General features: G+C 40.8%; 1 protein-coding gene across 1 annotated transcript in view; it reads left to right on the forward strand.

Moving 5' to 3' along the window:
* Positions 1–14297, forward strand: part of LOC311034561 (netrin receptor UNC5D-like) — a gene marked incomplete at both ends in the record, with an annotated part of 140307 nt that overhangs the window by 71001 nt on the left and 55009 nt on the right. The window contains 2 exons of the mRNA XM_084042441.1: positions 5381–5524; positions 5697–5800. Of these exons, the coding sequence (XP_083898567.1) occupies positions 5381–5524; positions 5697–5800 (248 nt within the window). The remainder of the gene's footprint in view (positions 1–5380; positions 5525–5696; positions 5801–14297) is intronic.

Genomic DNA, 14297 nt, shown 5'->3' on the forward strand with positions numbered 1-14297 from the left:
GTGATAGAAGGATAGATGGACAGATGGATGGAGAACACGGTGAAAGAAGAGGAGGGGAGAGGAAGATGGGACAGAGGGGATGACGCGCACGCACGCGCGCACACACACACACACACACACACACACACACACACACACACACACACACACACACACACACACACACACACACACACACACACACACACACACACACACACACACACACACACACACACACACACACACACACACACACACACACACACACACACACAGGAAGGTGGGACAAAGGGGATGATATCTGTGCCCGGAGACTTCAACTGAAAGGCTGATACCCAGAGATGGAGAGATAAGAGGAAGAGTGGTGAGGTAAGAGGAAGGACAGGAGGAAGGAAGGAGATCAGCTCGGCAGGGGGGCTGCAGGAGAGGAGAGGAGAGGAGAGGAGAGGAGAGGGGAGGGGAGGGGGAGGGGAGGAGAGGAGAGGAGAGGAGAGGAGAGGGCGCAGGAAAAAGGATACACAAAGAGGAACTGGCATAGAGACATACAGTATAGGATATCCATCCCTGCAGAGGACTTTGATGAAGAGATAGTGTCGGAGACCAGTGGTGGAAAAAGTACTCAATTGTCTTACTTAAGTAATACTGCAAGTATATATTGACAACAATATCATTATACTTTTACTCAATTACATGTTGAATACCCCCCCCCCCCCCACCCACATGAACGTTACTCAGCAAAAACAAGTGTCTGGTAAACAGACTACTTTGTTTTACATAATCAAATTGACTAATTTGGGGAAGCGATGCAACTAAAGGCTCAGCATTTTAACGGGTCAATTCTCATGCTTCTCCAGTCTGCACAGAGTATAACGTGCATCGAGTGTGACACTCACACAGCTGGGGACCATGACTGAAGATCTTTGCCGGGAGCATGGTGTCCCACTTGTCTTAGCAGGGTGTGTCAGTCAGTGTCTGGCCCTCAGCCAAATCCTGACCCGTTACCACACGCCACGCCACACGCCACAATGTCACATCACACAAACATTCTCCCCCGAAGATGCGCTCACGTCCGTCAGGCACTCTCCTCATGCTATATCCATCCACCATCCAGCCAACACACAGCGCGCCATGTCAGCCCGCATCTACACGGCTGTCTGCCTCAACCTAATACCCTCCTCCTGACGATAGGCTCTATGCACAGCAGCCATATGTATAGTGTTTCCAGTGAGCCAACATGCACAATATCAGCAACCCTGACTGTGTTTGACCAGAATGGAACAGAGCCTTCATTAGTATCATTGGTAACACCTGTGAAGGAAGTGATAATATGACTGCTGTGAATAGAGCCTACCCCCCCCCCCCCCCCCCCCCACTGTGGCCAGGCTAAGTATGACAAGAAGAGACGCCCGGGAGGTGATCTGTGTCAGGCTGTGCCAGGCTGCTTGGATCATAGAGCACACTTGTGGCGCTGGCACAGCCCGCTGGCATCCCTGAGGACAGTCAGACAGACAAACAAACTGACAGGCTGACAGGCTGACAGGCTGACAGGCAGACAGGCACCAAATCTCTTTGCTGAAAACAGCCTGTCTACACAACGTGTAGGTCGTTGTGAGCTTGTGCATCGACATTGTTTTTGATCGTTTTTGATGTTATTCACCCTGCCACAGAATACAGGTACGCTAAAATCTTTACCCCATGTGTACATGGAGAGACGTGATTAACTACTACATTAATCACTACAAATACCCTTTTTATTTGATGCTGATTGGTCAATCAATCAATCAATCAATAAATCAATCAATCAATCAATCAATCAAGACATTGTGTTATTTCCTCATAGAGCAGATTGCTGTTCTCAATAACAGACCGGTGATCTGCCTCTGTTTAATGTTGCTATGGAAACAGAAGCGTGTAAGCACATGAAATCATTTTTAAATCAACATCATGTGTCAAATGTTGATTTAATTTGTAAGCAGCTGGTAATAAAGAGGGATAATGTCCACTGAGCTCGTCATTATTGGAAAATAAATAAAGCCCTTGTAGGTGAAGCATGACCTTCGTGTTGCTGTGTATTGTCTGATAATGACTCACACTGTGCCTTAAAGGGCGTCCACGCCAACACACATCACTATAAATATGACATTTAACTAATGGCTCTAAGCGAAGTGGACGGCGAAGTCGACGCCACAATGATAACGATAACGACAGTGGGGAACGATATCGCTGGGATCACTTTCAGAACGATTTGATGAACACTGACTCAATCATACTCCATCTCTATGTAAAGGCAGGATGATATTGTTCAACACATAACAGAATGTTATGGTTCATCAGTGTGGATGATCACATAGTTATCGTTAGAGTTATTGGTGTGAACGGCCCTTTAATCTACTTAAAGGAATAGTTCACAGTTCATAGTTGTTGTTTTTTTGTGCTTATTTAATTATATTATATATATAATATAACAACACACTTTGTGCACACACAGACCAGAAATCTTGCATATAGTCAAGCTTTAAACAAAAAATAATGAATTCCAAACCTTTAACCACTTGTTGTGTGACATTATGGGCCCTATATTTTAGTCGGTGCCTTATATCCCTAAACGTCTTTGCCATTTGTTTTGCTATTTTTAAAAACATTTTCAAATAGTTCAAATAACCAATCTACAAGCTCACAATGTGTCAATGTAGATAGGCTAGTTGTACTATTTGAAAATGTTTTTAACAGTGGTGAAAAAAGTACTCAAATGTTTTACTTAATTAAAAGTATGAATACTACAATGTAGAAGTACTCTGTTACAAGTAAAAGTCCCAAATTAAAACAATTACTTGAGTAAAAGTCCAAAAATATTGGTATTTATATGTATTTAAAGTACCAAAAGTAAAAGTACTAAAATGTTTGAAAATAGCAGATCTACAAGCTCACAACGCGTCGCAATGTGAAGCATTGTAAGCTTGTAGATTGGCTATTTTCAAATAGCCTATGTATAAAATAGGGCTAAAGTGGTTAAGGTATGTTTTATAATGTAAAAATGTATATCTGCAAAGTAACTAGCAACTAAAGTTTTCAAATAATTGTACTGGAGTAAAAGTACAATATTTGCCTCTGAGATGTAGTGGAGTATAAGTAAAATTACAGAAAATGGGAAATACACTCCAGTAAAGTGAAAATCCCTCAAAAGTGTACTTAAGTACAGTACTTGAGTAAATGTACTTAGTTACTTTACACCACTGGTTACTCGTTATGGAAAGAAATTGCCCTGGAAACCTAGCAAATGTTGTTCATTGTAGCGCTATAGTGTATTGTGTGCACCCACCAAACTATCCTCAGCATGCTGCCTGGCTGTTGTGTTGAACGTGAGTGGTGATGTGATTATGTGGTGTCAGTGGCTAATTCTGCTACACAATCCATGCCTGGCCTGCTGTCTGCTGCTGTGTATTGCATTATGGGTAACACCGAACCATAGACAACCCCCACCACAAGAACAAGTGCATAATTAATGGTTTCTACCTCCAGTGCTGTGAGGTAGTAGTCATAGTGCGCGCTAGATAATATCACACAAGCTGCTGAGGAAGAAATGTATCCCAGTGCGCTGTGCTTTGATAATGTAATACTCTCATTGTTTGTCCATTAATGTTCTGTCTTTCAACGTTCCCCTCAGTTGAATTCAGCACTTGAGATGATGTGCTAATTATAAAGTAAATTATACATAATGTGCAGATATGAAACAATGATCTCTGTGCCATTAACCCAATACAACCGGGAAAGTTTCTGTGTCATTTTGTATTTTAGCTATAGCCTATAATAGCCTAAATAGCGAACATAGGTTATTCAAAAACTCTTAGGATTTTGAACAGTGGTTCTGACAAATAGTAGATCTACAAGTTGTAGTACAAATGTTATAGTGTTCCACTTGCAATTTTGTCTGCTAATTTCTTTGTGTCATCACTTCCAATTCCACTGGTTTAATCTGTATCCTGACTGAGTTCTCTAACCTGATTGGATAAAATTGGTATCCCGGTCTTAAAAATGAATTTTCGGTTTAATAAAGAGCTGGAGAGACATGGAGACCCATGTTACTGAACAAACACTCAATAGCAATGAGTACTATGAGAATATAGAGCTATTTAACACTTATTAACTAAAGAATATCACTTAACCTACCGTTCTGCTGTGTAACATTTTTTTCTTCTAACATTTTTCCGCACAGGTTTACAGGTGTAAATCAGTGGGTGAAATGTCGTCACCTTCTTAAACTAATGGCCTAAGTATTTTTTTTTCCACAAAAAAACAAACAAAACTATATGATATGTCTTAATCATTTCACCCGAAACGTTTATTACAAATTATGACTATTAACATAAAAATAACACTGTCTGTTTAAATAGGATTAAACCTGACTTACTGATTTACTCTGCAGACTTAGGCCATTTTTGTTACTTGGCCAAAAAAAAAAAATCACACTAGATAGGTCATTATACGAAAAGGGGAGGGAACAGCATGATCCTCTTCAATTAGGAGATAGGCAATTTTACCAGAGGTGGCCAGTGTCATGAGGAGCTGACTTAGGCAAAAATTTAATTTTCCTCAAAAAATGACTAAGGCAATTAGTTTAAGAAGGTGACAATGTGTTATGTGCAACAAGCTCCATCGTTGGTGTGCTGTTTGCCAGGAAAGAAAAAAGCATTGCGAGGCATTGTGAGCTTGTAGATCAGCTATTTTCACTAATATTTGCCTCTTTCTTATATTATTTGACAGTTTTTGACAACGTTTGACCAGTTTTTATAGCCTATAGTTTGTTTTCCGACCCACAGGTTGAGAACCACTGCTTTAAACTGAATGTATTCAACAGGCAGTGATGGAAAGTAACTAAGTTCATTTACCCAAGTACTGTACTTAAGTACAATGTTGAGGTATTTTCAATTTTCAATACTTTTACTTCTACTCCACTACATCTCAGAGGCAAATATTGTTCTTTTACTCCACTAAAATTATTTGACAACTTTAGTTTCTAGTTACTTAGTAGATTTTGATTATTATTACAAAACACACATTAACCACTTCAGCCCTATATACATTTCGACCATTTGAAAATAGCGGATCTACAAGCTCGCGACGCATTGTGAGCTTGTAGATCCGCTATTTTCAAATGATTTGTATACATTTGAAAACTTGAAATGGGGAAATGGGACGTATTGCATAATGAGCACTTTTGGTGCTTAAATACATTTTGATGCCAATACTTTTTTATACTTTTACTCAAGTACATTTTGAATTCCGGACTTTTTTTTTACTGGTAACAGAGTACATGTATGTCTACATACTTTTAGTGAAGTAAAACATTTGAGTACTTTTTCCACCACTGGTAAAAAAAGGTCTATCTGTGTGTCTTCAGGGCTGAAGGTGCGTGAGGTGATGATCAACGTGTCCCGTCAGCAAGTGGAGGACTTCCATGGTCCAGAGGACTTCTGGTGTCTGTGTGTGGCCTGGAGCCACCTGGGCACCTCCAAGAGCCGCAAGGCCAGCGTACGCATCGCCTGTGAGTCTCTTCTGTGTGTGTGTGTGTGTGTGTGTGTGTGTGTGTGTGTGTGTGTGTGTGCGTGCGTGTGCGTGTGCGTGTGCGTGTCTGTGTGTGTGTGCGTGCGTGCGTGCATGCGTGCGTGTGCATGTGTGTGTGTGTGTAATCCATTCTTTTTTCCACTCTGTGTCAGATCTGAGGAAGAACTTTGAGCAGGACCCCCAGGGCAGAGAGGTGCCTCTCAAAGGCATGATCGTCTTGCACTGTCGACCACCAGAGGGAGTGCCTCCGGCCGAGGTAATGACGACATTTTGTTTCTCTCTCTCTCTCTCTCTCTCTCTCTCTCTCTCTCTCTCTCTCTCTCTCTCTCTCTCTCTCTCTCTCTCTCTCTCTCTCTCTCTCTCTCTCTCTCTCTCTCTCTCTCTCGCCCTCTCTCTACGTTCGTGTGCAGTGATGTATTCATTACCGTTTTGCTTTATGCTATGAATATACAATCAGGTGAGTATCCGTGCAAGAAGTGACACCTTCAACATGACAATACCACAATGATAGTGTCAATATCTAGGTTTATGTATGAGAGCATCTGTAGCTTTGGATTTGCTTGGGATTCCTTCACAATGCCCCTTAGATGGTGTGGGTGTGTGTGTGTGTGGGTGTGTGTGTGTGTGTGTGTGTGTGTGTGTGTGTGTGTGTGTGTGTGTGTGTGTGTGTGTGTGTGTGTGTGTGTGTGTGTGTGTGTGTGTGTGTGTGTGTGTGTGTGTTACGTGCAGATGCACATGCGTGTGTGTACGTGTATGTGCTCACACTCGCACGCTCACACACACACACACACACACACACACACACACACACACACACACACACACACACACACACACCCATCTGTGTGGGGGTACAGTATGTGTGTGATGAATGATTCAAATCACACAAATGGAGCTTCGCTGTAGCGCTCCCGTGCTCCTGCGGTCACCAAATAGACAGCTCCTCATGCATTCATTAATGTGACTCCATCTGACAAAGACAACGCTTACAGTAAATAATGCAGAGACAGAACGCAGCTCACAGGAGAATGGCCACATATTCCCTTGCAAGAGCTGGAAGGAGGTGAAAGGGTACGAGGTTATATATTATATACGCATGTGAAACATTTCACTGATGGAGGTTCAACTACAGGTTGACTACTAATAGCACATGACGCATTATGATCAGTAGAAACATATTGCATTTCAATCAGTCACTGCTGTTTATTGGACCATATTTCATTTGACTCCGAGAGTGTACAAATGTGTACGTTTGTACACTGAGTCACGATGGATAAATTGGATTCTGAGACACATTTTCGATCGGTCACGGCTGTTTATTCTTCCATCTTTCAGTGATTTGCATATCGTCACGGCACCAAAGCATTTGATGCTGAACTAATGTAAACAGAACACAGTTTGAGAGCGCGGTGGACTGCTGCGTAGATGTGTCTATATGCATATGACACTGTTTGACTGTAGATGTATCTATATGCATATGACACTGTTTGACTGTAGATGTATCTATATGCATATGACACTGTTGGACTGTAGATGTATCTAAATGCACATGACACTGTTTGACTGTAGATGTATCTATATGCATATGACACTGTTTGACTGTAGATGTATCTATATGCATATGACACTGTTGGACTGTAGATAGTAGTGGATAGTAACTACATACATTTACTCAAGCACTGTACAATTTTCAGGTATGTTTACTTCACTGGAGTTCTTCCAATTTTCAATAATTTGACTTCTACTCCACTACATCTCAGAGGCAAATATTGTACGTTTACTCCACTACAATTATTTAAAAACTTGAGTTACTTTGTAGAATTTGATTATTATTACAAAACCACTTCAGACCTATACTTTGGCAATTTGAAAATAGCCGATCTACAAGCTCACAACGTGTCGCAAATATTTGTATTGTTATCCTACTATACAATTTAGAGTGGCGCGCACTCTAAAATACACACACACACTTCATTACATAAAACAGCTACATTGCTCTTCCCAGGAGAAATGTTAACAGACGTGGGAGAGCTTTACCATGTTTTTTTTCATGGCGCTGACAATCACTCTGTAACATTTCCCCCAAAGAACCTGTTTTATACAATAGTCAGTGGTGGACTGTAACGAAGTACATTTACTTGAGTACTGTACTTAAGTAAAGTTCTTGAGTAAATGCAGTGGTGGAGGAAGTACTCAAATGTTTTACTTAAGTAAAAGTATCAATACTGCAATCTAGAAGTACTCTGTTACAAGTAATAGTCTGGAATAAAACATTTACTTGAGTAAAAGTACAAAAGTATTGATATCAAAATATACTTAAAGTACTAAAAGTAAAAGTACTAAAATGTTTGAAAATAGCCGATTTACAAGCTCACAACGCGTCGCGAGATCGGCTATTTTCAAATAGCCTAGGTATAACATAGGGCTAAAGTGGTGTATGTTTTATAATGTAATAATTTATATCTGCAAAGTAACTAGTAACTAAAGTTTTCAAATACATGTAGTGGAGTAAAGTACAATATTTGCCTCTGAGATGTAGTGGAGTAGAATACTATAGTATACTATAGTATAGACAATTGGAAATACTCCGGTAAAGTAAAAGTACCTCAAAATTTTACTTAAGTACAGTACTGGAGTAAATGTACTTAGTTACTACACCACTGCACTTATGGCAGAGAGAGAATCATCACTGATTCACAAACGTTGAAACCAGCATGGTGCCATTTCAATACAGTAGAGGTCCGGGCCACTACACGGCCCTCACAGTTACGTCGCACTGCCGATCCGACCAATATGTCTGAGTCATAGTGTTGGGGGCTTTGTCAGAGTTTTACCTGTCTGTCTGTGCCCCTTTTGTGCCCATATATGGAGATGTCTGTTTCTGTCTGCCTACATGTGTCTCTCTTATGCCCATATATGGAGATATCTGTATCTCCATACAGAGAAAGTCTACACAGCAGTCATCAGTATTATGCCCATATATTGGAATGCCCATATATGGGCATATTGGTTGGATCGGCGGTTTTGGACAACTACTACAATAACCGAACTACTCGGCGGTGGGCACCGCACTCCCTCAAGTCCTTGCCGTTGCACGTGCCGAGTTTGAAAGTCGTTCGGTCCCATAGACACACACAGGCTGACACAGGCTCCTACAAATTCACGCCCACCTTTGAGACAGCGCCGCTACTCGAGGTCCGTTAGGACGATGAACTGCAACTCTCAATACAATCTCTATGAGAGGCAGTATTGTAAAATACCGTAATTTCACTGGTTAACTACTGAGGCTGTAGCGATTCTTTTTTGTGTTCTCATAAACTGTCCCATTTGTTTAATTTATCCTTTTTAATGTCCCATATCTGTTATCTCGATATACTACCCGCAATATACTATAATATACTCCATCAGTGTGTCAAAAGTTCTAGCATCTGAAATCTAAAGTTTAAGTGGTCGCATGGTATATACGTCACGGACGCATCCCTTGAGGTTTTCAATTCCCAGAAGACAGACGAAAGTGTCCGTTTTCAAGCTGTTTTGGTCATTATCTCTGGAACAGATGGTCCAATCTGCTCAGTTCAAAACATTTTCGGGTTGTTTGGGGTTTCTAGGGGAGGAGAGATCTTAGTTGGGCAGGCGACCGCCTGTCCTGCCTCTACAGTGGTTACGCCACTGGTCGGACCTCGGCGCTCGTAAAGACAGTGATGTCAGTGAAATGCGACTACTTGTCTATCTGCCGTCTCGCCTCTGCTGTGTTAACATTATGGGTAACTCGTTAAAGTGGCAAATTAAATGTGATCAACTATTAAGAAAACAAGAAGATATGTTGACAAAGACACTCCATACAGTTGGAAACATTCGCCAATTTTAATATAGGATAGGATAGCTTTTGTTTATGTTAAAGAGAAGATTTGTTATTCCTTATCAGTGTGATGAAAAACACTCATTAAACATCACATTAAAGATCACGGTTGGTGAATAATTAAACTAATTAATTAGGCCTAAAGAAAACAACTTAAGAATAATTTTGAAATTAACGGTAGGTTAATTGTCAGGGAGGCGATCGCACACATCGCTCAAAGGAAACTTTACAAGCGGAGCGCAAGACGAAAGAAACCTCTGAATAATGAAAGAAAAATATTAATTTTCACAATCATTAGGCCCACATTAACTGCCCCAGTCTGCTTTAAGTGTGATTAATCATTAAGTTGGCTCGTCCACAGTCATTTGAAGTGCTTAAAATGTCATTATTCAGGGATAAACATAACGTTTCCAGAGACGTAGTGGAGATAAAGTAAAGAGACTGTGAGGGATTAGCCGCTGGTTGGCGGAATCGTTGCATGTCTTAAACTGTCACTTTTAAAGGAGTAGTTCACCCAAAAAGATCACGTATTTTCTATCAATTGCTCACCCCATGAAACATTTTTGGAGACTCCGCCGGTCATCAAGTAATTGGCTTAGGAATGTGACCAAAAAAACAAATCTCCATAAATTCAATGCTTCATGGGGTGTGTAATTGATAGAAAACTAGAAAAAGTGCTCCTCGAAGCACAGGTCTCCACCAGATCAGGTAGGTTAGTGTGGGCCAGCAATGTTCAGAATTTGCAAATCAGGCTGGAATGTGACAGATCGGACAGATCGGTCCCCAGATGACCCAGAAATGAAATGAAAGTTCAGTGCAGTTTGTACCATTCATGTTGTCATTCATGTTGTCAACCATTCAGAGTGTATCAGGGTGTAGTTTGTACCATTCATGTTGTCATTCATGTTGTCAACCATTCAGAGTGTATCAGGGTGTAGTTTGTGGTTACATGGCGCCTTTCCGACATGTCGCCTTTCCGACGTTAACGAACCCTATACCTAACCCTAACCCTAACCTTAACCGCACGCGGAAGCCACTAGTCGGAGTGGCGAGATGTCGGAATGGAAGGCGGTTACCGTAGTTTGTACCATTCAGAGTGTTGTATCAGGGTGAAGGTTGTACCATTCATTCACTAATGAAACTCAAAGTTAATTGAATTGGACAGAATGAAAGCTGATCTGGTTGCAACATTCTGTAATTGCCTTCATGTGGTCTTCAATTCTCTTTTAATTGAATGTGAATGTAAAGCCATTAAAGCTGTTTCCACAATGATGGACGTTTCACGTATTACACCTGATGGGGAGGGGGGGCTATGATTAATGCTTGGTTCAGTGATATTTTTTTCCCACGGGACCTCAATCTACACTGTACTATTTGTAACTCTGAGAGTGTACAAAGGAAACCGAATGGACCGCTGTCCTCCCTGGCACCTCCTCAAGGAGCCCTGAGGAGGTACAAGCTCTATTGGCAAATAAATTGATCTGTACTCGGATGCGCCCTGCTACATTAGTAGACATGTTGTTCAGTAGTGGTGGACAAAGTACTCAAATTCTTTACTTGAGTAAAAGTATCATTACTGCAATATAGAAATACTTTAACGTTTACAAGTGAAAGTCCAGAATTCAGAATTTACTTGATTAAAAGTACAAAGGTATTGGCATCAAAATGTACTTACAGTAAAGTACCAAAAGTAAAAGTACTAAAATGTTTGAAAATAGCAGATCTACAATCTCACAACGCGTCGCGATGCGACGTGTTGTGAGCTTGTAGATCGGCTATTTTCAAATATTCTACGTATAAAATGGGGCTAAAGTGGTTAATGTGCGTTTTATAATATCATAATTGATATCTAAAACTTAACTAGTAACTAACGTTTTCAAATAATTGTAGTGGAGTAAAAGTAAAATATTTGCCTCGTAGATGTAGTGGAGTAGAAGTAAAAGTATTGGAAATTGTAAATACTCAAGTGAAGCACCATTACCTCAAAATTGTACTTAAGTAAATGTACTTAGTTACTTTCCACCACTGCTGTTCGGCATGGATCATAGGATTAGGTGTGGCTTTGCTGCTGTACTGCTCGTTGGCAATTAAGCCGTTCAAATCGGGAACGCATCTACAAATGTCTTCTAAATCCAAACAGTTTTCTGAAAACCGTACGTACAGTGTGTTTTGCTCTATCAGTTGGTGCTCACACCTTTTCATGTCAAGGACCCCCAAAATTGTATGTATTTTGCCGCGGACCCCCGTCTGAAAATATTTCATTCCAGGGACCCCCAGAAGCAAAGATTTGAGTAAAAAAAAATCCTTTTAACAATATATATTCAAATATTTGCACAAAATGTTCAAGATTTTTTTGAAATAGCAGATATACAAGCTCATAGTGCGGCACAGAGTGCCACGCTATGAGCTTGTATATCTGCTATTTTTTGAATAGCGAAAGTATAAAATAATGGTTTTAGCTAAAATCTAAAATGACACAGATGCGTCGCCGGAATCAATGGCTTAAGCAAAAAAAAAACATGATATGCTAATTAAGCAAATCTTTCCACCTCCCTTCCTCCCCTGTCAGTCTCTTATCAGGCTGGTTTGAGCCTCCTCAGCATCAGCATTATGCATTCTCATTTCCCTCCAGACAAGGAGATTATTATTCTACCATCACACAATGTAAATAAATAACATAACAAGGTTATAGACGCACTGAAGAGAGTGGGAAGGACAAAGATTGAACAAGAACAACCAAACCAAGACAATTAGGAATACTATGAAAAGCTCTACAAGAATGGCTTAATTAAGCATGTACACAGTCCTTAATTTATGAATTTCTAACTCTGAGATTGTACAGATGTAACCAAATGGACCCTTACGGGTCCATATGGTTACATCTGTACAATTTCCTTGTCCATGTCTGTACAATCTCAGAGTTAAAAGAACATTGAGGATTTTTACGGTGTATTAACTCTTTAAAAGAGATTAAAAGATGCTGCATGTTTTAGAGGAAAACATAATGCTGACCACAGAGCCTCACCCCTCCATACAATGAGCTCTCTCAAATTAAACAACACCATGAAAAACAAACATGTACGAAGTTGGACAAGTACTCTAATACACCGTAAGACTACAGTGTAGAATGCTCGAGACCAGAGGTTCCCAAAGTTTTTAGCCCAAGACCCAAAAGAGAAATCAAATGTTTGCCCGGTACCCAAACTAGAAAGCGATCATAACGGATATACATTTTCTGTAACCAGAAAAAAGGTATATAAAACGAAAATGTCTGTCAGTGGGCAAACACAGCCAGAAATAAGTCTGGCACAGAATGAGTTAAATAATAATAGTTTGAAAATTCCTGAAAAAATAAATAAAGGGATATTCACTCGCAACCCACGAAAATGGATCCGCAACCCTCAAATTGGTCCCGACCCACTGTTTGAGAACCACTGCTCTAGACCACAGCTCATAACCTCCTCTAAATCATCACACTAGGTCCCTAGGTGTCACCATGGCAGACACTGCAGCCCAGTGGGCCTTCATCAACTGGCCAAACTGGCACAGCATCACTGGGCAGAATGCTGGCAGAACTCCACGGACCACCTTGCTATCACAGTGTGCCCTGTTTCCTTGGCACGGGAAAGGCTCGGCCGTGTCTAGAGCCTGGGGGGGAGAGAGCTGGACAAGTTGATGAATGTATAGCTTTCATTCACTCTGCCAAAAGGTTCAAAACATCTTCCTCTGATGAGATTTCAGATCTCAGGTCAGTGCATAATGTTCACTGCCCTATAGACAGGTTTCCTGTTAGTAAACATTGAGAGGAATATGACCGCGCAGCTGCGGGGGGAAGCCTATGGGTGCGTTTGGAAATTACGCACCGGAGCACACTCGCCTATTAGTTTGTATTGGCCAGTGCGCTCACTGCCGCTCAGGGCTGTATTTTCGAACGCGCCTTCCACCCCCAGGCATGCGCAGATTGCGCATTCTGCTCTGTGATGACGTCGCTCGGAAACCCGTCTATAGTGCGTAACAAAAAAATCCTGAAGGGGGCGTCAACGAGTGTCATTTGGTAGCAGCGGACATCTTGGTGGGACATAAACAGCTTGAATTAAAGGGACTACGCCATGAATTTTAACTTTTCCTTCTTTTTTGTGTGTTTTTGGTCTCCCCTACCTCTCTTCTATCCCAACAATACCCCAGTTTGAGCACTCAGGCTTTCACAGCATATCTGGGGTTTTATGTAAATTGGTCTCAAAACAGGCCAAACTGATTTGGCCCCGAAAGTGACATCACTAGCGGTACAATCCCTCCCGTTTTTTATTTATTTTATTTTTTTAACTTTTTCCACTCAGAACCAGGAGATAACATGCATACAAATTGGCTCAATAGCGCCACGTGCAAATCAGGAAAATGGGGTATTGCAGGTGAAAGTGCTTTATAAGCCAGAGAGAAGTTAGTTGGAATGAGTATATCTTTTGAAAAACGTTTGAGGGACATAAACAATATGATATTAAATACTATTATTATTTTTTTAATTCATGGTGTATATCGTTTAATTGACTCCCACCAATATGTCTGCAGATACTATGCACGTCCCCCGTGGTGACGACACGTTGCCAAGCATAGATCCAGTTCCTTATTTGTGCCCCGCTGTCCTTGATCAGCGTGAGCCCCATATGTCTCTCCTCACTCACAGACAGTGGTGTAAAGTAACTAAGAGTAAAATATTGTACTTTTACTCCACTACAATTATACATACCATACTAGTTACTTGTAGATTTTGATTATTATCACATTCACAGGTAATATTTAGTGTTTAGAGTGCCGCGCTATGAGCTTGTAGATCTGCTATTTTTGAAAAATCGTGAAAAAATATTTTTTTCAAAAAACTGAGGATTTAGATTTTTTT

This window comes from Gymnoscopelus microlampas, assembly GCF_963454915.1.
Source record: "Gymnoscopelus microlampas genome assembly, chromosome: 19".
NCBI classification, from domain to species: domain Eukaryota; kingdom Metazoa; phylum Chordata; class Actinopteri; order Myctophiformes; family Myctophidae; genus Gymnoscopelus; species Gymnoscopelus microlampas.